Here is a 27,271-nt window from a genome sequence, read left to right as displayed (position 1 = left end):
TTAAACTATTACTTAAATTAATACTCTTCCTTCCTTCTACCACATATTTCAATTTAAAAATGTAAACGTACAACAAAATTATTTAAAAGATACACGCAAGTTTTTTGCGGGTTCTTCTTGTTGTGGTACAGCTTTCTGAATGATTGGTAGATGAAAAAAATAAGTAATGACTATCCAACAGTACTTAAATGTAAGTTTATTTGAATTAATAATGATCTAGTAATAATAATAATCTCAGAACAATTTACTAGATAACTGATACATATACATACATACATTTTTGTTTTGTAAATAAATACACATTATACATAGAAAACACCCAGACCGATACAAACAATCATACTCATGAATACAAATGTTTGTGCCGTGCGAGGAATCGAACACGCGACCATCGGTCGTAAAGCGGTGTGCTAGACCACCGAGGTCGTAGTCTTTGTTTTCAAGTTATTTCCTTACTTTAATAGAAAGAGACAAAACTGCAATATTTAAAATGAATTTAATTTTTTTTAATACTTATAAATGAAGAACGTTTATGTTTTTAATTTTTTAAACTCGTAAATTTTTATAATTTGTGGGTATCTAATTAAAAGCAAGAACTTTCATAACAAAAATAAAATTAAAAGATATTACATATCAAGTCATAATTTTATAAAATACTTAACACAACATATCTCATTATCAATGTATTGATAATGATGGTCGAAATCTTTGAAATGCAGTATGTATCGTGATATCTAACGATACCGGATCAGACTTAAAATAGATCACTAATCGTTATTGCTTTGATATAAGATGATATCTATCAGATATCTAACTGATATCTAGCACTAAGTACATAGATACCGCTCTATATCTGGATATTGAATATGTCATCACCCATACATAGACACCAATGTTGCAAACATTGGTATCAAACGATACCAAGACTTAAAATAGATCACTAATCGTTATTGCTTTGATATAAGATGATATCTATCAGATATCTAAGCAATATCTAGTATTAGATACTTAGGTACTATATCTGGATATTATTGCATCACCCCGATACATAGATTTCGATCGGCTGACAGCCTCGGCGCGGCGGTTTAGGAAACCACTTACGACGGTCGCGGGTTCGATTCCTCGCACGGTACAAATATTTGTATTCATGAATATGATTGTTTGTGTCGGTCTGGGTGTTTTCTATGTATGTTATGTATATATTTACGAAAAAAAATCTATATATTTGTATTAGTTGTCTAGTACCCATAACACACGCTCTGCTTAGCTTGGGACTAGATGGCGCTGTGTGAATTGTTCTGAGATATTATATTATTATTGCTACAGTGTGCAGCAAGTATCACCCACAAAAACTAATATACTTGTCAACTATTCTTCTTACATTGTTCTTGGTTTTGTGTAAACGGAATAATACAGTTGTAAAATATAAAATAACTAATGTCGTTTGGAGGACTCGTCTCGTGAGCTGAATGTATAAAACTTTATACAATGCCCATAGCGCATTGTTCGTAAAACCAACTTTTATGAGATAGTGGTCAGAAAACGTATTATTTATTACAGTTTTACAACTTGTACAACAAGATTATTTCTATATAAAAGGTGTATCTATTGTACTTCAACAAAAGACAGATATAGATATCGGATTATTGTCAGTTGTGATAGGTTTTTTTTTATATCTGATTTAGTTTACGAACAATGTTACATGTTACAGTATGTTTGGATATCCATTTTAGACATAGTCTGTCGGTTAGTCATTATAAGATATATGTAAATATTTAACATTTCCATTACTAAATACTTGATGTTCTATTGACATGTACTCATGAATATCTTTATACTTAGAAGTTTGTTTATGTGAATGTTTCAACCGAGTTTAGAAAACGGAAATTCCAAATGTTTAATTCAAATTCGATTTGCATTATTTTCAATCCATTGCTAAATCAAAAATTATCAGACGGCTGCAAAATTAAGAAATTGCTGTTTCTTGACCATAAAACATCACACTTCGATAATCTTTACTTTCTAACAATAAAAATAAAAATATTATGCGGAAATCGAACCCACAATCATATCATAAGAAAGACATTGTGTTTCTCCGCAGAACCACCAATATCGTTAATATTATATTAGCGATTTCTATTAATGAATTAGTAAATTAATACAAATCGTTTCTGTTATTAAACGGGTACCGCACATTATGTCTTTAAAGAAATGCTCTTATGAGCATTTATTTTAAAATATATATACATATTAAGACTCATATCCCAGATATGGTAGACAGAAATTGTCACCAGCCGATGTTCTGGCGAACGCTTAACATGGCTACATTTCGCTCAGTATTCGAAATCAACTCGTCATTATCGAGGCATAAATAATTGAGATAATATAAATAAAAAAAAAATCGTAACAGGAACTTCGATTGATAAAACATGTCTAAGATAATATAAGTTTCTGTCTCACGCGGTCTCTGTGATAATCAGAACATACGAGGTGACGTGGACGCACGTCAGCGTCGGATGTTCTTTTGGCCACAAAAAAAATTATGGACTGGACTGAACACTAATGAATCTTATTTCTTTGCTATTAAAGTCTAATATTCATGTACTCCAGTTTTCTCGCTAACAGCAAATAACTGCATGACTCAGCTTTTACTGACACGCCTCTGGACGTTAAAAAAGACACGTGGAGTACTTTATATTTCTATTACAGTTAACTAATTGTGCCCTGTGGATCTGCCCAGGATACTCGGGCAGTATAGGCTATGATCTATATTTGTACCAATTTCATTAAGATCCGTTGAGTAGTTTTATGCTAAAAGAGTACGAGACGAATATTCCTCCAATTATCCACACAAACTTTCTTGGTGTTTATAATATTATTAACTACCCGGCTTCGCACTGGTGTACGTGTATTGTATATAGAAACCTCCGTCTTGACTCACTCTATCTATTGTTAAAAACTGCAATAAAATCCGCTGCGTAGTTTAAAAGATCTAATCAAAAAGACAGCGTAAGCGGCTTCATTTTATACTATGTAAAGATTATTAGTTTCTACTCCTCTCTATCAAGTTAGACTTTGTAAAAAATGATTTGCTGGCTTAGGTAGTTGTATTTCGGTTGAAGGATATAAGGCTCAAAATTACACTATTACAAAATTACAACAATATTACGGAATAAGAGGCATGATATCTTGTCTTGCGGGATGTTATAGGCATCACATGATAGCGTGATGTCCGTAGTGCTGTTCATGAATATAAGAGACGGATCCTTATGGATGTTAATCCAATGGTGCACCTCTCTTTGCTAAACAGTTTACGCTCGCGGGGCACTAGTGTTGGATGATAATATGAGAATGAGGCCAGATCAGTTAGCCCATCGTGGTAAATTCACCATGGTATAGGAGACGGTTACGTCTTACCATCAAATGGACAGTCCGCGTATTTACCATTTCAATTATATAAAAAAGGATACTTAGATCGCGAACAAAAACTACTTTTCTAATTATGAATTTCATATTAATAATTAGAAAAGTAGTTTTAGTTAAATTTTAGTTTTAATGGCTTCGTTTTCCTTCTTGTAATATTATAATTTATGGTGCAGTAAATAAGTATAAGTTATTACTTACAAAATAAGTGTAAGTTATTACTTACACTTATTTACTGCACCATAAACGTATCTATCGTCACCCAAGATCACCTACAGGTAGGGATACCATTTATCTCTTTATTTACGGAAACTATAGTTTTTAAAGTTCATTTTTTAATTGAGACTGCCTTTGGAAACGATAACATAGCGCCTTTTGTATCAGTTTATGTAAACTTATTATTTTTAATTATTTTCTGATCTGGTGCAATAAATAAATATAGTTTAAATAAATAAAATAAATAAACTTTTACCCGTAGCCTATGGTATCTATGTGGCTTTACTATTATATAAAGTGTTATAAACAAACAAAACTTGATGCAGAAATATTCTATGTATGTTATGCTATCTACAACCCAACTGGGTCAGTAATTGCCGCAAGAGGCACGGTCTACCTGAAGTAATGGTTCGAAATTGATTAACAAATGAAGCTACTCGTACTTGACCTAACTTCGATAAACAAAGCGATAATATTCCACGGCACCGCTTCATTTTATGCAACCGTGTGACAATTTTCATTTCAAGTACGAGTATGTACCACAGTACTACTAGTTATTACTTGTGTTGATAATTTATTTTATACCAGCTGAGCCCAAGGTTTTAACTATATGAAATCTATAGCCTATGTGTTATTCTGATGTATAAGCTATATTCCTGTAAGGTTTCATCGAAATCTGTTCAGTAGTTTCAGCCTGAAAGAGTAACAAACATCTATACATCTATTCGTTCATATTCAAAAAACTTTCGCGTTTATAATATAAGTAAGATTTTCAATTTGATCACAGACTAAAAATTTCCTGCGGGTGAAACCGTGGGCACAGCTAGTTGATTAATAATGTTGGTCTTTAATATTGTGAATGTTAAATTAATTATGGTATTAAGTATTGAAACATTGAAACATCCAACAACATTTAACAATAATATTATCATTTTAATGTGTTGAACTTTTAAGTTAAATATATCACCGTAACTATACTTACTTACTTACTTAAACTCTCGATGGTTCTTGCCTAACGTTTCCTTTAATGAAGCACTATACAAAGTTAAGTTTTTTTTTAAAGTAAACTTTGTACGAATTCAAATGTATATGTATGTGTCTATTGTTCTGACAATAAATAAATAACCCTGGACAATTAACACAGCGCTATCTAGTCCACGGTAAGCAGAGCTTGTATTATGGGTACTAGACAACTGAAATAAATATATAGATATTTCTTGTAAATACATACACAATATACATAGAAAGCGTCCAGACTGATACAAACAATCGTACTCATGAATACAAATTTTTGTGCCTTGAGAGGAATGAAGCCGCGACCATCGTTAGGAAAGCGGTGTGCTAAACCGCTAGACCATCGAGGTCGTCGAAATAAATAAATATATTATTATTATAAGTTACAATCTATTGCAGGTCACAAGTTGATCGAAGTTTGACGAGAGCAGAAAATCAATTGCATCTAGTTTGTTAAACATGGAGGAAGGAAAGAAAGAAATCAACCTAGATTCCGTACTAGAAAGCCTTGGGCCTTATGGACGGTATAACTTATTAAATTTCGTACTATTACTGTATCCAATACTGCTCAGTAGCTTCTTTGAGTGCGGGTTCATTTTTGAAGCTCAGGAGCAAATGTACAGGTGAGTGATTTTTTTTTCATAACTTTCTTATTTTACTAATATATTTTTTATATATTTTCCTATCACCGGTAGAAGAGTCTGGTTGAAAACCAACGCCTATGTTGCATGAACGCATACGCTGAACCGGGTCCTTTTGCCTTCAATTAAATATCGTAATAATATTTTTTTAATGTAATTTTAATGCTAGAAATAAATTTCTTTTTCTTATTATAAACGCAGAAATGAGTATATATGGATGAAAGTTTATTACTCTTTCGCGCAACTTAATTAAACTTTACAATAATATGTATAACACTTAGGCTATACATTTGTTGCGGGTAACACCGCGGACGCAGCTAGTAATTGATAATGGAATTATGTACCAGTCCTAACCGTACACGCTGGCGGAGCACCAGTGAAGGATTATATGATAACCATGAAGTTAGCTCAGCCTAGCGTGACGAATTCACCGGGAATTAATCACGGTGGGTCTAGAGGTAACCGCGTGGTGGTCGAATTAATATGGCAAATTGCTAGCAATGATGTCAATATCTATATTATAGTATTTCGTATTCGCAGAATGAAGAAATGGTAGTTTGCTTAGTGCTAAAGGATTTGGTATTTTAATTAGTTTGTAATTACTTTATTTTAAATTAACTTTTTATAGATACTGTAGTTAATCTTTGCAAAAACTATACAGACTGTTCGACCTTTAGGATTATTATAGTCTGTAGATAAGTATAGATTTAATTTACTACTGGTATTATGTTATCTATTATGGTATCTTTTCAATACAGACAAAATTTTAAATACATTTGAAATATAGAAAGAACTAATAATTTTTTCTTTACTATATTCGCAAAATCTCCAGGGTTGTTATTATTATATCACATAAGAATTTACAAATAATATATCTCTACGACTTTATACCTAGATAGGGTGATCAGAGACTGTCAAGTTCATTGTGGCTGAGTTCAAATGTGCCTAGGGGTCAATTTCGGTTTATTACTAAAGTTTTCATCACTGGAGCTTTAGTCATAAAATTAGATATATAGAAAAAATTGTGAGTCAAATTTGTACTCACGATCTTGATTAAATAAATCGGGGTCATAAACCACTAAGCCACAAGGCTATTTCCCGCTATTCACACATCGCCATCTAGACCCAAGTTAAGCTAGCTAAATCTTATATTATGGGTACTAGATAACTACTAGACTGTATGTCTATTATATATTATCGTTATTTTTTTTCGTAAATACATACAATGAAAACATCCAGATCGATACAAACAATCATACTCATGAATACAAATATTTGTGACGTACGAGGATTCGAACCCGCGACCATTGGAACTAAGGTGGTGTGCTATACCGCTAGACCACCGAGGCCGTCATTTCGCTATTGTAATGTTTTTATATTCTTTTAGGTGTGAAGTATACGGTTGTGAACAGAGGTTCAATGACACGTCTTGGATACAATACGCCATACCTACAGACGTTAAGAATAATAAGCTGGAGAGCTGCCTAAGATTTGCTCCGGTCAGTAACACCAGTATGCAGTGTCTACCTGAAGATTTCTCCACAAATAAAACACTGCCTTGTGAAACATTCGTGTACGAAGAAGGGCGCTCGTTTGTAAAAGAGGTTTGTTTGACAACTTATTTAAATTAAACATATTTCGCTCAATATAAAATACAAGCTATATCTTATCATCAGTACATAGCAGAAAACAAAGTCGCTGTCGCTGTCTGTCCGTCCCTATGTATGCAAAAAACTACGCAACGGATTTTGAAGCGGTTTGTTTTAATAGATAGAGTGATTCAAGAGGAAGGTATATGTATAATACATGTACACCCGGGCGAAGCTGGAGCGCGTAGTTAGTTGATATTTCAAACGCGAAAGTTTGTGAGTATAGATGGGTGTTTATTAAGGTTTCATAAAACAACGCGTACGTAACGCCTCTGAAGTTTCAGGTGTCCATAGGCTACGGTAACCATTTACCATCAGATGAGCCGTATGCTTGATTGCCACTGTTGTAGTATAAAATTTGACAGTTGACAAATTAATATTTGTATTATGTTTTTGTTTAGATAAAGTTAAATAAATTTTTTATCCTATATTTAAATAAACTATCTTTACATAATATAAAACAAAGTCGCTGTCGCTGTCTGTTCGTTTCTATCTTATAAATTACGTAACGGATTTTAATGCAGTTTTCAGCAATAAATAGAGTGATTCAAGAGGAAGGTTTATGTATTATACATATGTGTTATACTATAGAACAAGCCGAGATATTAAAATATTTCTACTGCACCTATAATATATTGAATGAATATGAAGAGATATTATTTCTAATTGTATTATATACATTAAACTATATATATATATATATATTAATTATAGTATCGGTGATATAGATAAGCACGTATTTATCTTATCGTCCTTATATGCAACAAATGTTGAAATCATTTATCATTGATTAAATATGATAATACATTTCATCAATAATAAATGATAACGATAAATTTCAGATGCCCAATATAATAAATTACTTCTTCTTAAATCATAATTATTTATATATAATAAAAATAATTATTATATGTTTATTTATATATAATAAGAATACATAATTAATAATTCTTACATCTTATTTTTATTATATATGTTATAAAACATATCGCATAAATTAATAAGGCCAGAAATGGCCGTACCACAGTATTAGAATAGAAAAAAATACGTTGCGTATAAAACGGAGCAAAAATAAATTAAAGGAAAAAAAATTTTTAGTTAATTTTGTAAAATTAAATTATCAGATTTTTTTGTAAGAAAAAATTAACTTATATTTCTAAGGACTGTTTAAATAATGGAATCAACCTTATCCGAAAAGCAAAAAAGGGCATCCGGAATAATTATTCTGGGTGCATTTTATAACTACGAGAATATAATTATAAATGTCCAACTTCTGTAAAGTAGGGTAATGTTTTGCGAGCGCACGTGGTACCATTCCACCGCAAAGAACTAATAGCTGAACCGATTCCTACAAATGACGGGTCATTTTGTAAATTACATAGTGTAACTGAGACAATTAGGTAACTGTCTAATTTAATATGTTTGAAAATATAGTAGAATTTCCCTTATTAATGTACTAAAATTAAAAATAAATACTACTGAAATAATATATTAATCTTACTGGCAACCGTTTTTGTTTTTTTTTTTATGTATGGTTTGAAGTGCAACTAAATAACAATCTAAAGGTATCATTCTTTTACAGTTCAATTTGGGTTGTCAAGAATGGAAGAGAGCATTGGTTGGGACTATACACAATTCTGGAATGTTCTTAGCCATGCTGTTCACTGGCGCTATCTCAGATAGATTTGGACGGAAAGTGGCAGTGGGTTTCGCGTCATGTGCCAGCTTGATATTTGGTTTTTCCAGAGCATTTGCACCGAATTATTTAAGTTATGTGGCGTTACATTTCTTAGAGGCTGGCTTGGGTGGTGGACTGTACCCTTCCGCATATGTTTTTAGTAAGTATAAATCTTGTATCTCTACATAATATAAAATGATGTCGCCTCCGCTGTATTTACTTAGACTTATTAAAGTAAGCAACGGATTTTAACACAGTTTTTAACAATAGCTAGAGCATTTATGATAATTTGAAACTTTTTTGTTTTACTATTTCTATCTTATAAAATTCTGGTTATAGTAATTTAGGAAAACTGCAAAAAACTCGATTGGATTTCTGTTAAAAAAGCACTTTTTTATATACATACATGATTTTAACATCAAGCCATTGTGTAGTCTATAAATAAAATAAATGAAATATAAAAATAAACGTAACATATAAGTTAAAACATTGATAAATAAGAAATAGATACCTACGCGACTCGTTTAGAAAACAAGAACACTATATGATAAATCACTTTACTGACTTATGCTAATTATAGTCATATAGTGTGTATATTTATATGGATGATAATGATATGATTCACCCGCCTGCGCTAACGGTTTTCGCTGGCGGAGCACCAGTGGAGGATGATAGGATGAACATGAGGTCAGGTCAGTTAGTCCAACGTGGTAAATTCACCAGGAATTAATCGTGATAGTTTCCAGAGAGAACGAAAAGCGTGGATATTAACCTGACATCTTATATTGCTAGCAATGGAGTCATCAGTTCACATTACTGACAATTCACTTCCCCCATATAGTGTGTATTTTTTTTATGAATGATAATGGATTGGTGCACCCGCCTGCGCTAACGGTTTACGGTGGCGGGGCACAAGTGGAGGATGATAACATGAGCATGAGGTCAGGTCAGTTATCCCAATCCCAATTCACCAGAAATTTATCCCGATGGTTTCCGGGGGGAACCGCGTGGAGGTAAACCCGACATTGTATATTGCTAGCAATGGGGTTATCAGTCACATTACTAACAATTCCCTTCCCCCGCATACAGTGTGTATTGTCTAACGTCAACAGAGCATACCTACCTCAATCTTATTATTATTATACTAGTCATAAAATTGCGTTTAAAAACAGAATATAAAATTAGTATATGTGTACAAATATTGCCTTCATCGCATTTGTACCTACGTACTATAGAGTACTTATTTAAGAATTAATCATAAAGTCAGTAATATTCATTGACTGAACTGTACTTTTGCCAAGAAATAATGTTTGAATAGTAATTTTTATGCTTTCGTGTGTAATTTGACGAGCTCGATGTTTTAGCGTTTTAGCACACCGCCTTACTTCCAATGGTCTGGTGAGTTTCTTGTCAGTTCCTCGCAGCTCGAAAGCGCTCCGAACTGACGGTAGATTAAATAAAGATACTTTTTATTTTGATTATACAGATTCTACTTAAATAAATGACATTAATAAAGTTATTTTAAAATATAAAGAAATCTATACATCTATACATATAAATAAAATTGGAGTGTCTGTTTGTAATATTGAAATAACTGTATTCTCCACATGAATATGAATATAAATACGGTACATATACCATAATAACATTTGTTACAATTTTTGTCAGTCTGTCTGTTTGTTCCGGCTAATCTCTGAAATGGCTAGACCGATTTTGATGGGACTTTTATTGGCAGGTAGCTGATGTAATAAGGAGTAACATAGGCTACTTTTATTTTAGAAAAATAAAGTAAAATTCCACGCGGACGAAGTCCGTGACTTCGTCCGTATAGCTAGTATTAAATAAGATTTCCTTTTTCAGTTGTCGAATTAGTTGGGCTGAAACAGCGCGTCATAGTCTCCGCCATGTGCAACATGACTTTCGTCATTGGTGTTGTATTAATAGCCTTACTTGCATGGGTCGTGGACAACTGGCGGACATACATCCTAATTCTATATTGTCCTGCGATCATCGTTGTCATATACATATGGTTCACGAACGAAAGCGCCAGATGGTTATTAAGCAAAGGCAGGAGAGATGAAGCTATAAGAGTATTAAAAAGAGCAGCAAAAATTAACAATCTTGATGAACGGAACCTGGAGTTAGAAGCATTGGGCGATCCATTGTTGAAGCCGAAGAATCAGACGGAAGACAAAAAGTCGCAGTTCTCGAAAGCGTTGCGTTCGAGTATAATTTGGAAGAGGTTGCTGATATGTTCATTCCTTTGGTTGACATGCTCTCTAGTTTATTATGGACTGTCGATAAATTCCGTGTCTTTGAGCAGTCATAGATACGTGAGCTTTATGCTTGTGGTGCTGGTGGAGATACCAGCGTACATTGTGGTGGTTATCGTGCTGGATAAATACGGAAGGAAGAAGACGTTAGTGGCCACTTACTTGACGTGTGCGCTGACGAGTTTGCTGTTCGCATTCTTACCAAGATGTAAGTATTACCTTCTCTAATTAAATTAAAGCGTTTGTAATTTCAAATTAATAGCGTCACTAAATGCATATGAAAGTATATACGGTACTTACATAATTTAATAAATTAAAAAATGTTTGTATGTCTGTTTGTTTTTGCTAATTTCAAATGGCTGGACCGATTTAGACAGGATTTTCAGTTGCAGATCGCTAATGTTATAAGGAGTATCTTAGGTTCATTTCAGAAAGTTATATATTTAATAAAAAAAAAACATCGACGCGGGTAACAGTTAGTCTAAAATGACTGACCGCTGACATGGAAGATATATGAGAACTAATATTGATACACTTTATCAACTTAATAGAACGTAAAAAAATTGTTCTTAGAATTTTTGACTGTTGTGCGCGCTAATCTGAAAAACGGCTTAATCGATTTGGATGCGGTTTTCACTAAAGAATCCATGGTAAGATTCACACAAAAAAGTTATAAGGGAACAAAGTCGTGGGCTCAGTTAATCACATAATGTCTTGAAATCTTAAACATAGTTAAATATTTAATACTTCAAACTGAAATTTGTATGAATCTTCTGTTTTTTTTTTTAATAAGTAAACGACAAAGCACTTCTATAACTGAAATCGGTTTATGATGCGTTTGCATTTAATATCAACAAAGAGGTTCGTCATATGATTATATTGAACCTTTATTGCATTATGATGTTTGATGATTAACGTGAGCAAATGTGGATTTATCTCTGAAGGATATCTACCTCAACCCAACGCAGTGACAGATAACAAGCGGCCAGTGATAATCCTCGAATGTTGTAAACACGTATAAAAAATTTACCTTTTTTAAACATAAACAAAAGTAAATGAAAAAGTAGTGTTATATTTAATATTTTAAAAAATATTTATTATACTTTATTCAAATAAACTTACATAGAACCGAATATTCTTTATTCAAATAAACATACTTAAATGTAAGTTTATTTGAATAAAGAATATTCGATTGTGAATGATCATTACTTATTTTTTAATCTACTACTCGTTTAATAAGCTGTCTCATCACAAAAAGACCGAGTAAGAAAATTGCGTATTGTTCTTTTAAATAATTCAGTTGTAACTTTACATTTTTAAGTTTTAATGTGTGAATACAAACTACCTACTAGCACTATAATGCATTACTGTATTGCATACTATAATGCATTAGTTAAAATAATGAATAAAATGAATGTTTGGTCACGAATATTTTTGAGTTTAATAAAAGTTACGGATCATTATGCCCGTATATATTATATGTATGTAACTAATAATTACGCCCACGGTCCGTAAAATTACAGAAAATTCATATTTTTACATACAACTTTTTCACTAAATAATTGTTTTTGTATAGGACGATTACGAAAGCTAAAATAGGTGCAGACTATATTATGTGCGTGTTCATATAAAACCATAATATAGTAGTAGAATTGTACCATTAAATAAAACTGAATTTACTTCCTTCAATATATTATACTCCGCGCATTGTAACATGGTGCGAATGGCGCCTAATGGCATGAATAAAATAGAGTGAGACAGTTATTTCTTTTACATTTCTTATTATATGTATATATATTGTTTAATAATTTAAAAATTGAATCCAATCTAGTAATCTTTTTATTTAATCATAAGTAATATTTTTTGCGGTTAATTATTTTGAACACAGTCAATTATGTTATGTTACAATACACGTATTATAGTATAGAATACAGTAACAGTACAAAAAGCAGCGATCATATACTATTATTAATATTTCTATATGGACAACCTTATTATACGACCCTGAATTTTTAAAATGAATCCCAACACCTGTAATAAAAATAATTTACAAGTTCCTGTATTTACCTTTTTTGTTGTAACATAAACACCATAAGTACGTTGGCGTAGCTTACATAATTTCACGTAAATGATGGCAATCATTATTATATTCAATTATAAAATAGTGATAGATGTGGCAACATCGTAATATTTACACTCGCTTTATCTTTCTACTACGCAACTTCGTCGTCACATTTTGTCCGTTTTTACAACATGTCTCATTGCTGCTCCGCTCCTATTGGTCGTACCGTGATGTTATATAGCCTATGATTACTGACTCACAAATTAAGCTACGTGACTTCTGTAAAACAATTTACTCACAAATTTACCTCTTTATTTTTAACTAGCTGATCAGCGCAACTTCGTCTGCGTTCGTTCTCTTTTCTCCACCTTTCGTTTTCTCCACCTTTTGCAATATTTATTGCAGTTCCGCTCCTATTGGTCGTAGTTTAATGTTATATAGCTTAAAGTCTTCCTCGACAAATGGACTATCCGACACAAAAATAATTCGCACCACAAGTTCCTGATATTAGCGCGTTCAAACAAACTCTTCAGCTTTATAATATTAGTATGGATATTGGTACAGATTTAAGAACATCGTAACATCAGGACGAAGCGAGAAGAAAAAAAGAAAGAGTTATATGTAGAAACGTTGTAGGCATTAGAATGTTTGTCACATCATATGATGTTAATTATGAATCAATATTGACTATAGAAAGCTGAGAGAAACACATACAAAGGGAAAAGTAATTAATTTTATGAATAGTTTCAATATGCCACCTACAGTTTTGTTAATTGACGGTCTCGTTGTTCTAGTGGTCCTACACGCCGCCTTATTTTCAAAGGTAGTGAGTTCAATTATTTACACGATGCAAACACTTGTATTAATTAGTATAATTATTTGCATTGGTCTGGGTGTTTTCTATGTATATTATGTATGTATTTACAAAAAAAATAGTATTTACATCACATGTCTAGTGTTCATAACACAAGCTCTGCTTTAGCTTAGGACTAGATGGCGCTGTGTGCAATATCCATGGTAATCATTATTATTATTGTAATTAATTAATTAAGCAAATGTTAGATGACGTCGATATATATTGTGTTTATTATTTATATTTAATCATCATCAACAGATAGATATCTACAAATGTATACACATACTATATCCCGGGCATCACTAGCTGTAGGTATAATTTAAGAAATACGCCGCTTATCTTTACATATAAGGTGCTTGTGTTACAAAAAAATGTGGGCCAAAGTCATTGAGTCTCAATCAGCTATTTGTACACAGATAACACTTTTATTATATGTATTTACCTTTATATTTGTATTTACCAAAACCTATTTATTTGCGTTAGCAAATTTTTAAGATTTTGTTGTAATGAGACAGCTTTCCGAATGAGCAGTAGATTAAAAAACTGTGACTATCCTTATAATGTATTTAAAAATAAAAATAAGCAATTTGAAAATGGAACGTTAATAAAATATCATGCGTAATATCGGTATTGTTTTGTTTCTTTTATGAATATGTATACTTACACTTATTCTCGAACATTCCGCGGTGTCTGCACTAAATACATCCAATGTACGATCTATAAACTTTTAATAATTTATTATTATTATTACAGTAATTTTCCTCTTCCAAACATTATTATAGATTAATCCTCTAACTATATTTAATTGCTATTATGTCTTTGTCAAAATTTGCTTAATTGTTTTTATTTTATTTATATTTTATCAAACTTTATTGACTCTTAAAATTATGACTGTAAGGAAAAACAAAGAAAAAAGTTAAAATGTACTTGGGCGACAAAGCTGCGTTTGTTATTTTTTTAAATGTATTTTTTTTGCAACAGATATTTAAATCGCTCTTGACTCGCTGTCAATACCAATATGTTATGTTTAATAATCCAAGAAACAGGGAGCAATTAAAATTTTGTATATCTGCACCTTATGTGTATTTTTATATAAATGTATTTAAAAACCCAATAGTTACCTATGCACAAAGTTTAAACCAAATCATTAGAGACGTTTCCGAGATACAATAAATCAATATTCACACGAATTGCTCATTTAAAGTAATTGGTTAATTCATTTTATTAATCTACTTTCTATAGCCGCTAATCCAAACAGCTTGACAGATTTTGATAAATGAGCCATCAAATGATTCTTAATGTTATCAAAGATAAATAATAATAATAATAATTCATATTCTTATCACGAGTGTCGTTGACTATATGATATCACCTAAAGAAAATTAATCAGAAATGACGAAGTTATCTTGTAACGAAAGCACTGTAGGAAAATAAGAACAAAGACGAGAAATACTTTATTTTAATTATTTATTGTTTAAACTTCTAAGTTTTGATACCACATGTATTGGACAGAGCGTTAAAAACAATATGTTGATTAATAGAAATAAACTTTATTCAAATAAACTTAATACAAGCACTTTTAAAGAGCCATATTTTTTATTCTACTACTCATTTGGAACGCAGATTCATCACAAGAAGAACGAGCAAGAAACTTGTGAAATAGTAATAATTAGACTTCGAAGTTATTAGTGTAAAGTCATCTAAGCATAATTTACTTATTACTGATGTATAAGCTATATTACTGCACAGTTTCATCAAAATCCGTTCAGTAGTTTTTGCGTGGAAGAGTAACAAACATCATCCATACTCATAATCTTTCGCGTTTATCATATTAATATGAGATATACAAAAATTTTATTTAAAGTGCTTTTCAAATTTACCCATTGCTTGTTCTCAGGAAAAGTATTCTAGAAAATTAAAAAGTTTTATTAATACATACAGATAACCTCTTGATTTTGAGATGACCTGTTCCGACGGACCGTATCTAAAATAGCATTACTGATATAACCAATCTGAATGCATCAACAGAATTTCACTAACTGTACACCAATAATTGATATAAAATTAAATTAATAATTGTCTGATTGTATTAAAACATTTAATTAATTAGTGCTGGAACCAATAAAGCAGGTCATTCCATTGAGTTCAGTGGCAGTTGACATTATGATAAAATTGTTCATTTATTATATTACTACATTTTTCCCGCGTGTTCGTCCGCTTGTTCGAGAAAACTCGGCCGGAAATAAATAGTCCCTAATATTACCTGTATGGGCCCGTTAAAGTATTACGTAAGCAGATTTTAAAAAATGGATATTCGGGTAAATATGTAAGAAGCTCAATAAATTATATTCAACTGCCTAATTTATATATTAAAACTTTAATGCACAAATACAAAAATAAAAGTGCATATGACGGATTTAACACCATAAAGACATAAATATAATAATTATAGTATATAGAAACTATAGCGATTGCAATTAATAGAGATAACGTACTATCGTTTGTTAAAACTTTAATATTATACTTTAGGAGATTACTGATATTGCACTATACACATAAACCAAACGCAGGCATACCATATTAATTCTCCGGAATGGCAATACATGAGTTACTGCTCATGCATACAACGCTAAATAAATATAGTTGAATAATGGCCCTCTTTGTAGCAGTAGCTTAAAAATAAGTAAGGCATTGTAATACACTATGACCTGTGCTATGACGAATATAAAAAGAATGCACACAAGTACATACGCCTCAACTTAACGCGCCGGTACCGTACGCTGTTTACCATAATTATACGTGGATGTCATTAAATTCAACCTTGCCCCACATTATTAGAATTCAAAATTAGTATCCGGTTTATTGTTTAGTCTAATAATAGACAGCTCTATTATGTTTGTATGTAATTTTAATGTCATCCTCTTCAAAGTAAACAAAATGACATTTATTCATCATTATGAGTCACGAAGTCACCTTCACTAATTGGACAAATTATCCTACTTGTATAAGATCTCGGTAATCTAGCGATTTAGCTCACCTCCTTCTTTCCTATGGTCCCGGGTTTGATTTTTTTTCTTGCACAGAGTATGTAGATGTAGTCTGGGTGTTCTACTTATATTATATAAGTATTTACAATAAATATATAGCCATAACTAAGCTCTGCTTAGCGTAGGACGACATGGCTTAGTGTGAATTAAAAAAAAATGCAATGTGTACAATTTTTAGTAAATGTGTGTCATTGTCAGTAGTCATATATATGTATATATATATATGACAATTGACTAAATCTTTAAGTAAAAAAATAAGTATAAAATAAAAGAAATAAGTAGTTATATAAACTAATTATTTTAATTAAAAATTAATAATATTAGGGTAAAAAAATGAATTTAAAATAAATCTTAATTATTCTGACTCAATCTATGAAAAACAATTTCTAAACGGTAGTCTGTAACGAGAAATTAGTCTATGCTTGTAAAAAAGTTGGATAAAAAAGTAAGAAACGGGTTAACCATAAAATTATTTATGTTGGAACCATTTTTAACTATATTAATAATTACATACAAAAGTGTTTTTTACTTATTAAGGAAATAGAATAAATACACAGTAACATAATTAACCTATTAATTTCGACGACAATTCCTACATAGCGTTTAAATCATCAAATTCTGCAACTTACATAAAGAGTTAATACTAAAAATGTCGCAAATAAAATTAATTACCTTTTGAATCAATTTAACACCCACGATACATACTTGTAATATGTTTTAATGTTTTCCTTGTAATCGCTTTTAGGGTAAAACCATGAAATAAATCAGAATTCTATTCAAATATATGAGGATTTAATTATAATAAGGAAAGGATAATATGTTTTAACTTGACGTTCATAAACGTCTAAAATGTCCTACATGATTTTTATTTACACTTCTAAACACAGGTTATTCATTAACCTGTGTTTAGGAGTGTAAATGAATTGCCTACGCTATTTACTATTTCTTATTTTATAAATAGATTTAATTGTAAACCTAAATAAATAGATTTATTTAACATATACACCTATATATAAACTTATAGGGCAAAACAACATATGACGAGTCAGCTAGTGATTATAACAAGTATCCTATATCTATCAAATATATGCGAATGAAAAATTTAAATTATTTAATTACTTTTTTTACTGTGACATAAACAAAGCCTTGCCCTACATAGCATTGCTTAATAATCATAATATTTTAATGTTGTAATTAAAAAAATGTCGACATCCTCTCATAAACGCCATATCAAATCATATTTGAAGAAATCTTCCGTTGTGTAATTTTTATATACATATACAAATACATCTACATATATACATACAGTGGCTGTAATTACAAATGGGGTAATCAAATGCGTTGTCAATTAAAATCCACATTTAATAACAAAATGGAAGAATATCATACTAATATGTGAAGCAAAAGCTTATAAAATTTCGCACACTTACTAATAATTACACACACGCCTATATCTTTTGTTTATTGTTAAAGTCTGTGGTCAAATTCAGAATATTGTTTATTTATAGTCTTACTGGATGTTAAATTAATTATAGTCGAATTTCGACCACTAATCTATATAATATAATATAAATGTCTCAATACCATTTCATTGCAATTTTTGTTTTTCTTTTCGTAGTGTAAACACGCGTATAATTAATTTAATTGTATTGTCACATTGTATTTCGTTTTCGTGTAGGCACTACAAATACAAACTTGCGCGGACAGAGGAATATGAAATTTCGCACACTTATAGTTTGTATGAAAGGAGAGATGTGATATCGTAGTGAGATAGAAGGAGTGCAGATTGCGAATATTTTTTTTTAATTATGCAGAAAAATACTTTATACACACTACCATGTCTTTGATACACACGCGCATATATACTCTTTTGTTTATTGTTAAAGTAAGTTATCAAATTGGGAATAGATTAATATTGTTTGTCTTTAATATGATTTGTCTATAGTCTTACTGTATCTTAAATTTATTATGGTCAAATTTCGACCACAAGTCTTTATAAATGGCCCAATGGCATTTAATTGCAATTTTTGTTGTTTATTTCGTAGCCTGCACACGCGTATAATTAATTTAATTGTATTGTCACGTATATCGTTTTCGTGTAGCCACTAGGCGCATACAAACTTGAGACGATTTTTCTAAACAGATTCCGTTTGCTGTGCACAGCGGACTGGTGGTCCATACCCCTATACCTGATTGGCAAGTGGAGCGTCACGCTGGCGTACAGCTCTGTATACATCTACGTGTCTGAAGTGTTCCCGACCAACATGCGGCAGACCTTGATCAGTTTCTGCTCCACTGCGGGCAGAATTGGCTCTCTGATGGCCCCAGTGACACCCTTATTGGTAAGTTTATTGATATTTTAAAATTTTCTCGTTTCGTACACATTATTTATATAGTTAAACGGCTTTTAACACGAATAATTGTTTACTCTATTTACAGTTAATTAATTTAACGTTACTCTAGTCAGGTCGTGACCACGGCTAGTGAAACCTAGTCGAAATGTTGAGAGAGGTAAATACATCTATTTACCATAAAATTATTTGTGATTAAAACCCGCTTAACTATATTAATAAAGTTTATAAATTTTTTAAATATAATGCATTTAATGCAAAACGTAAAAGTACATTTACGGCCTCGGTGATCTAGTTTAGCACATCGCTTTAAAATTGTTGGTGATACAAATATAAAAAAATTATATAGTTTCAACTGATGGAGGAAAGTGGTAACCTATATATACACACATATATATGTACACACACATATATATTATATATACTCGTATATTGTACGTATTTCGTATATTTCGTTATTATAATTCTTTATTTTTGTAAATAATATGCTTATTTATAGCCAAGTCGCAATCGTATGTCTCTAGCCTTTCCATGGCTTGACTGGTGGAGATAGCTATAACATTAAATTCACCTTTTGTACCATATTTTATAGGTCAATAAATCAAATAAATTTATTAAAATACAATATTTTACGATAGTAACTTCATACAGAAATGGGTCACAGATAACCATGATGGTGATCAAGGTTGTAAAGTTATTTAATCTGTGGTCGAATCCTGTATTCAACAGAAAAAAAAAAACAAATTATTAAATTGAAACATAATTCTGTTAGAAACGTCATTAAAATATCATTAATCTTATGAGAACTTTAGAATGGGGAAAATCTGTTTCTTTTTGCAAAGACGCTATAATTTAATGACCCAAGTTTTTGTCTCGTTATTTTTTCGGATGGCGTTTAATAACGTCAGGAATCATCAAAGACACTTAATACGCGTTTATGGAAAATCGCAATTTTGTTAAGCTTAATTATTTTAGCGGGTTCAAATTCTTTGTGGAAACGGTTTCTTGAATTTATGTATTATGTATTAGAGCAAGAGCCCACGACTGCCAGACATACGTCATTTTAGTAAACGTGAAAGTTCTTGTATGTGTGTCCCCAACACAGGTAAGAACGATCCCCAAATATGAAACCTGGATCGTGGTTCCTTTGGCAGGTACCAGGTAACAAAGGTGTAAAAAAATTCATATCAAATTCGTTATTTTAAGAAACTCCATATTTTCATATGTTGTTCGTAGCATTATTATAATTTGCGCTGCTCATTGCCAGACACGTAGTGTGGTTCCAACCCCCCGCCGGACCCCCTAAACTATACTATTTTAGAAATAAACTTACGTCATTTTAATAAAGCTGAAATTTATATATATTATTGAGAGTTCTCTCAAACTGAGTTTCCTAAATTGCCAGACAGTTTTCTTGGTTCCTTATCATACCAGACTCATTGAAACCGTATATTGGGTAACAACGGTGTATACAATTTCATATCAAATTCGTTATTTTAAGATGCTCCATTTTTTCACATATTGCTCGTAACAGTATTATAACTTGCTCTGCTCATTGCCAGACCCTTAGTGTGGTTCCAACCCCCCGCCGGACCCCCCTAAACTATACTATTTTAGAAATAAACTTACGTCATTTTAATAAAGCTGAAATTTATATATATTATTGAGAGTTCTCTCAAACTGAGTTTCCTAAATTGCCAGACAGTTTTCTTGGTTCCTTATCATACCAGACTCATTGAAACCGTATATTGGGTAACAACGGTGTATACAATTTCATATCAAATTCGTTATTTTAAGATGCTCCATTTTTTCACATATTGCTCGTAACAGTATTATAACTTGCTCTGCTCATTGCCAGACCCTTAGTGTGGTTCCAACCCCCCGCCGGACCCCCCGAAACTATACTATTTTGTAAATAAACTTACGTCATTTTAATAAAGCTGAAATTTATATATATTATTGAGAGTTCTCTCAAACTGAGTTTCCTAAATTGCCAGACAATTTTCTTGGTTCCTTATCCTACCAGACTCATTGAAACCGTATATTGGGTAACAACGGTGTATACAATTTCATATCAAATTCGTTATTTTAAGATGCTCCATTTTTTCACATATTGCTCGTAACAGTATTATAACTTGCTCTGCTCGTTGCCAGACCCTTAGTGTGGTTCCAACCCCCCGCCGGACCCCCCTAAACTATACTATTTTATAAATAAACTTACGTCATTTTAATAAACCTGAAATTTATATATATTATTGAGAGTTCTCTCAAACTGAGTTTCCTAAATTGCCAGACAGTTTTCTTGGTTCCTTATTCCACCAGAATCATTGAAACCGTATATTGGGTAACAACGGTGTATACAATTTCATGTCAAATTCGTCATTTTAAGATGCTCCATTTTTTTACATATTGTTCGTAGCATTATTATAACTTGCGCTGCTCATTGCCAGACACGTAGTGTGGTTCCAACCCCCCGCCGGGCCCCCTAAACTATACTATTTTAGAAATAAACTTACGTCATTTTAATAAAGCTGAAATTTATATATATTATTGAGAGTTCTCTCAAACTGAGTTTCCTAAATTGCCAGACAGTTTTCTTGGTTCCTTATCCTACCAGACTCATTGAAACCGTATATTGGGTAACAACGGTGTATACAATTTCATGTCAAATTCGTTATTTTAAGATGCTCCATTTTTTCACATATTGCTCGTAACAGTATTATAACTTGCTCTGCTCATTGCCAGACCCTTAGTGTGGTTCCAACCCCCCGCCGGACCCCCCAAAACTATACTATTTTATAAATAAACTTACGTCATTTTAATAAAGCTGAACTGTATATATATTATTGAGAGAACTATTAAACTGAGTTTCCTAAATTGCCAGACAGTTTTCTTGGTTCCTTATCCTACCAAACTCATTGAACCCGTATATTGGGTAACAACGGTGTCTGGCATAGCGCAAGTTTCATATCAAATTCGTTATTTTAAGATACTCCATTTTTTCACATATTGCTCGTAACAGTATTATAACTTGCTCTGCTCATTGCCAGACCCTTAGTGTGGTTCCAACCCCCCGCCGCACCCCCCTAAACGATACTAATTTATAAATAAACTTACGTCATTTTAATAAAGCTGAACTTTATATATGTTATTGAGAGAACTATTAAACTGAGTTTCCTAAATTGCCAGACAGTTTTCTTGGTTCGACAACGAGCAGAGCAAGTTATAATACTGTTACGAGCAATATGTGAAAAAATGGAGTATCTTAAAATAACGAATTTGATATGAAATTGTATACACCGTTGTTACCCAATATACGGTTTCAATGAGCTGGTAGGATAAGGAACCAAGAAAACTGTCTGGCAATTTAGGAACCTCAGTTTAGAGTTCTCTCAATAATATATATAAAGTTCAGCTTTATTACAATGACGTAAGTTTATTTATAAAATAGTATAATTTAGGGGGATCCGGCGGGGGGTTGGAACCACACTAAGGGTCTGGCAATGAGCAGAGCAAGTTATAATACTGTTACGAGCAATATGTGAAAAAATGGAGCATCTTAAAATAACGAATTTGATATGAAAATGTATACACCGTTGTTACCCAATATACGGTTTCAATGAGTCTGGTAGGATAAGGAACCAAGAAAACTGTCTGGCAATTTAGGAAACTCAGTTTGAGAGAACTCTCAATAATATATATAAATTTCAGCTTTATTAAAATGACGTAAGTTTATTTCTAAAATAGTATAGTTTAGGGGGTCCGGCGGGGGTTGGAGCCATACTAAGGGTCTGGCAACGAGCAGAGCAAGTTATAATACTGTTACGAGCAATATGTGAAAAAATGGAGCATCTTAAAATAACGAATTTGATATGAAATTGTATACACCGTTGTTACCCAATATACGGTTTCAATGAGTCTGGTAGGATAAGGAGCCAAGAAAACTGTCTGGCAATTTAGGAATCTCAGTTTGAGAGAACTCTCAATAATATATATAAATTTCAGCTTTATTAAAATGACGTAAGTTTATTTCTAAAATAGTATAGTTTAGGGGGGTCCGGCGGGGGGTTGGAACCACACTACGTGTCTGGCAATGAGCAGCGCAAGTTATAATAGTGCTACGAACAATATATGAAAATATGGAGTTTCTTAAAATAACGAATTTGATATGATTTTTTTTACACCTTTGTTACCTGGTACCTGCCAAAGGAACCACGATCCAGGTTTCATATTTGGGGATCGTTCTTACCTGTGTTGGGGACACACATACAAGAACTTTCACGTTTATTAAAATGACGTATGTCTGGCGGTCGTGGGCTCTTGGGCTATATTGTATATATTGAATTTATGTATGAATTTCTTGAAATTATGTATTAATTTAGTAATACTTTTAAAATTGACATTTTCTGGTACAGTTTCTTTAGTACAGATCATCAGTAGTGACTTTTCTCCTTAACAGGTTTCTCTCTCTCTCACGCAGTTTTTATTTATAAATAATAATACTTACCCTATCTGGAATAGCCAGATAGGGTAAGTATTACATAGTAACCTGTAACGACAGATAGATAGAAAATATGCTTTATACATTTGCATTATACAATGATAAAATATAGCCACAATTAATTAGTAAACTAAACAACAGGGCGGTCTTATTGCTAAAAGCAATTTTCAATGCAAGAACAGGGTTCTTAGGGTTATCTGTTACCCTTAGAACCCCAATTGTAGGTGATTGTAAATGGTTGGTTGACATGCAAATAGGAATAAATAAAAATCTTACTAATAATATAGATATATTGAAAGTTTGTGCGTGGATGGATAGATGGATGAGGATTTTATATAGAATACATATACATATGTCAACGAAGTAAATCAAGCTAAAAGCCAGGGATATTCATGAAAGCACAGATAAGATAATGCTATACTAATAATGACACTGAACAACTTTCCCCGAAGTGTGAAGTGGAAATCTAAAAATAATATTTCAACATTTTTGTACCAAACAACTCACATGATAGCTCAATTTGCATGAAGGACGGATTATTCACAGACTTTTTATAGTTTATAGTAAATTGAGGACTAAGTTGTTGTTTGTTGTTGAGGAATGGAACTCGTGACAATCGGAACAGTGCGATGTCTAACCGGCTAGACCACCGACGCCGTAAACATGGTATACTAATAAACCGAGTTATACAAATGGTGTTAAAAATATTTTTAAGATTTTCAATAACAATAGTATTTATTTATTTTGAACTATTTTGGGTACAGTACAAGATGATGAAAAACGCGGTCCTTATAAAGCTGATATCCGCAACTTCGTCTGTATCACACTTACACGACATATCGTATATTTCGTTCAATTTACATTACACATTTTTAAATTATGGCCTATGTACTACTCTAATATATAGCACATACATATATATATTACTGTAAAGTTACATCAAAATCCGTTTCGTAATTTTTACGTGAAAGAATAAACAAACATCCAACCCTACTCACAAACTCTTGCGTTTGTTAATAAGATTAATTTTAAGTACCTACTATATTTACCACAAATAATATTTTAAATAGTTATGTATTTCATTTTTAAATTAGAACGAAATTATAACGTCTCAATTTCTATGTCCACCCCCCTCCTCAACCATATATTGTTGTATATGTAAAACAACAATTACCACTTACCATCAGATAATCAGCTTGTTTACCATTCGAGTTACCTGAAAAAAAGCTAAAATTTGTTATTTTTTTGTTGCAGTCTTACTACCATAAATCTATGCCGACTGTGATATTCGGCGCGATGTGCCTCATATCTAGTGCATTGGTGCTCCTACTGCCGGAGACCAGGAACATGAGGCTGCCTGATACAATCGAAGAGGCCGAGGAGTTGTCTCGAATGAAACGGAAACCGTCCAGGAATGGCCACTTGTGAGAATTGTAGAGTTCAGCCCTTCTCTATTGACATATTGCAGCTTTATGTATCGTGAGTTAATTTCTAAGAGTGCATAAGTTAAAGTTAAAAGTCTACTTAACAGGAAAGCAATCACTGTGTTGTATTCCAACTTTGTCTCCACTTTTCCGGGTACAGCTGTATTAGAAAAAAAAACAAAAAAAAGAAAGCGTGTAATATTCAATATGAATATTAGAGATCGTCCATTAAACACATAAGGCACAAAAACCGAAAAATGGCGTATAGTGTGACCTTAAGTTTTGTAGTAAAAAAAATTTGATTATACTTTATACCTACATTTAAAGATAATATACAAAAAAAATTAAGATGATTTGTAGTTACTAAAAATGCACGTGATTTTTTGGTTCTTAAAATATGCTACAAGTCACATCAGTCAGTCAGTTATTGGTCGGCCCTTTAATTTTGTTTTATTATAATAAATCAATCCGAACCCTAATTGGTTGTGTTAGAGTCCAGTAAATTCTTTTGTGGACCGCACTTTTTTTTATTTGTCTAATATTAATTCTGCAACTGTTACACGCAACCTTGACTTTCATGAAGTTAATGAACTTTACTCAGTGAGTGAATAAATGCATATAAGTAACAATAATATGATTTCCTTTAAGAAACGTTTATTTATAGAAAGCGATAAAAATAAACATTAACATAATTAATTCACGTCAGTACCTATATATGTTACCAAACCAATTTTATTGTAATATCAAACATTACAAAAACATCGATCCTATTACAAAAGCATTCATAAAAGAGGATCATTCAAGTTGCTACATTATGTTCGTGAAGTTTAACGTCATTTTATTATCTGTTTTTACAAGGCATAAGTCATTGTAACTTTATGTTACAAAGTTGTAATGTTACAATAGAATTGAAGAGGACCAATTCTATAAATGTGTAGTAATTTTTTATTGTATATCACACCTACATAGTACTTAACTCGAATGCTTTATATGTACTTTGTTTATTATGTCCAATTAATATAAGTAGTATTAATATTTATATACCTGTATACATATACCCGCTTATTTATTAAATATTTTATACATTAATACGTGAAGCGAAAACTTTGTAGCCCTTTTTACTAAATTTGCGCGGATGGAAGAGTATGAAATTTCGCACACTTGCAGTTTATATAGAAGAATGTAGAATGACAATATTTTATAAAATAATGCATTAAATTATTATACATTAAATCAATAAAATAAAATACACATGTACCGTGTACACACACGCATAATTATTTTGTTTATCGTTAAAGTCTATGGTCAAATTAAGAATAGATTAATATTGTTTGTCCTTAATATTTTTTGTCTATAGTCTTACTGAATGTTAAATTAATTATGATCGAATTTCTACCACTGGGCGACCACTACTAAATATGAAATCTTCGTACTCTTTCGAACTCATTTCTAAATTTAATAAAATGTCAAACATTCAATTTTGTAGCATTTTAAATTAAACTTCCTACGAGTTTGAGGAATTGTTACAGCGATTGTTATACGAAAAAATATCTCAGTGATCTTTTCTAATTATTTAACCATATTTGTTACCGGTGTATTGTTTACACACCAGGTCACATGTTGAGCGGAGCGCGTTTATTCTTAAAACTCGACCGATCGGATTTTTTTTTAGTTGTAATCAATGGAAGTCCGAAGGCCTAACGATGAAATCTTGGTCTCAATCTGTCAAGCCGTTTCGAGGAGTATCGTTACAAAGAGTGCAAATCTGAAGTCTAAGATGCAACCGACCTTCGCACTCCGCTCAATAAAAAAAAATGGTGTACTACGAGATTTCAATACAAAGCTTTATAAAATCTCGTAGAAAGACAATGTATAGTGTGGTCCAAACATAAACTTAGTATAACTATAGATAATTACTATAGTTCCAAGCTCTGTGTTGTGAAACGCCAATAAAATATCCAATAATTTTATTTATAAAAATCACTAATGAATTATGTTTATTACTTAAAAAGAAAGGCGATAGTTAACATTATCTTTATATGCCTAGTTTTTGGCAGATCTATAATTATTAGTATTAATTTTTATACTTAATATATAAATATAAGCAGTATTTTATATATATAAGTCCACTATACA

General features: G+C 31.7%; 1 protein-coding gene across 1 annotated transcript; it reads left to right on the top strand.

The window, feature by feature from the left end:
• Positions 1-5,112: 5,112 nt before the first annotated feature.
• LOC131854921 (organic cation transporter protein-like) lies at positions 5,113-25,760 on the top strand. The gene is made up of 6 exons (XM_059206102.1): positions 5,113-5,276; positions 6,682-6,898; positions 8,526-8,781; positions 10,482-11,102; positions 19,023-19,201; positions 24,966-25,760. Exons 1-6 carry the CDS (start codon positions 5,113-5,115, stop codon positions 25,137-25,139), a joined length of 1,611 nt encoding a protein of 536 aa, XP_059062085.1. The 3' UTR covers positions 25,140-25,760.
• The last annotated feature ends 1,511 nt before the right edge of the window (positions 25,761-27,271 follow it).

Source organism: Achroia grisella, unplaced genomic scaffold (genome assembly GCF_030625045.1).
Source record: "Achroia grisella isolate CSIRO2021 unplaced genomic scaffold, CSIRO_AGI_Agris_v1 utg1248, whole genome shotgun sequence".
NCBI lineage: Eukaryota > Metazoa > Arthropoda > Insecta > Lepidoptera > Pyralidae > Achroia > Achroia grisella.
Note: the sequence above shows the minus strand (reverse complement) of the source record. Positions and strands in the feature narration are given on the sequence as shown.

Excerpts from the sequence above, each read along its gene's own strand:
- LOC131854921 (XM_059206102.1), top strand. The coding sequence starts at position 5,113 with ATGGAGGAAGGAAAGAAAGAAATCAACCTAGATTCCGTACTAGAAAGC. Across the intron at positions 8,782-10,481 it reads CCCTTCCGCATATGTTTTTA|TTGTCGAATTAGTTGGGCTG; the intron begins GTAAGTATAAAT and ends TTCCTTTTTCAG. Across the intron at positions 19,202-24,965 it reads CCCCAGTGACACCCTTATTG|TCTTACTACCATAAATCTAT; the intron begins GTAAGTTTATTG and ends TTTTTGTTGCAG.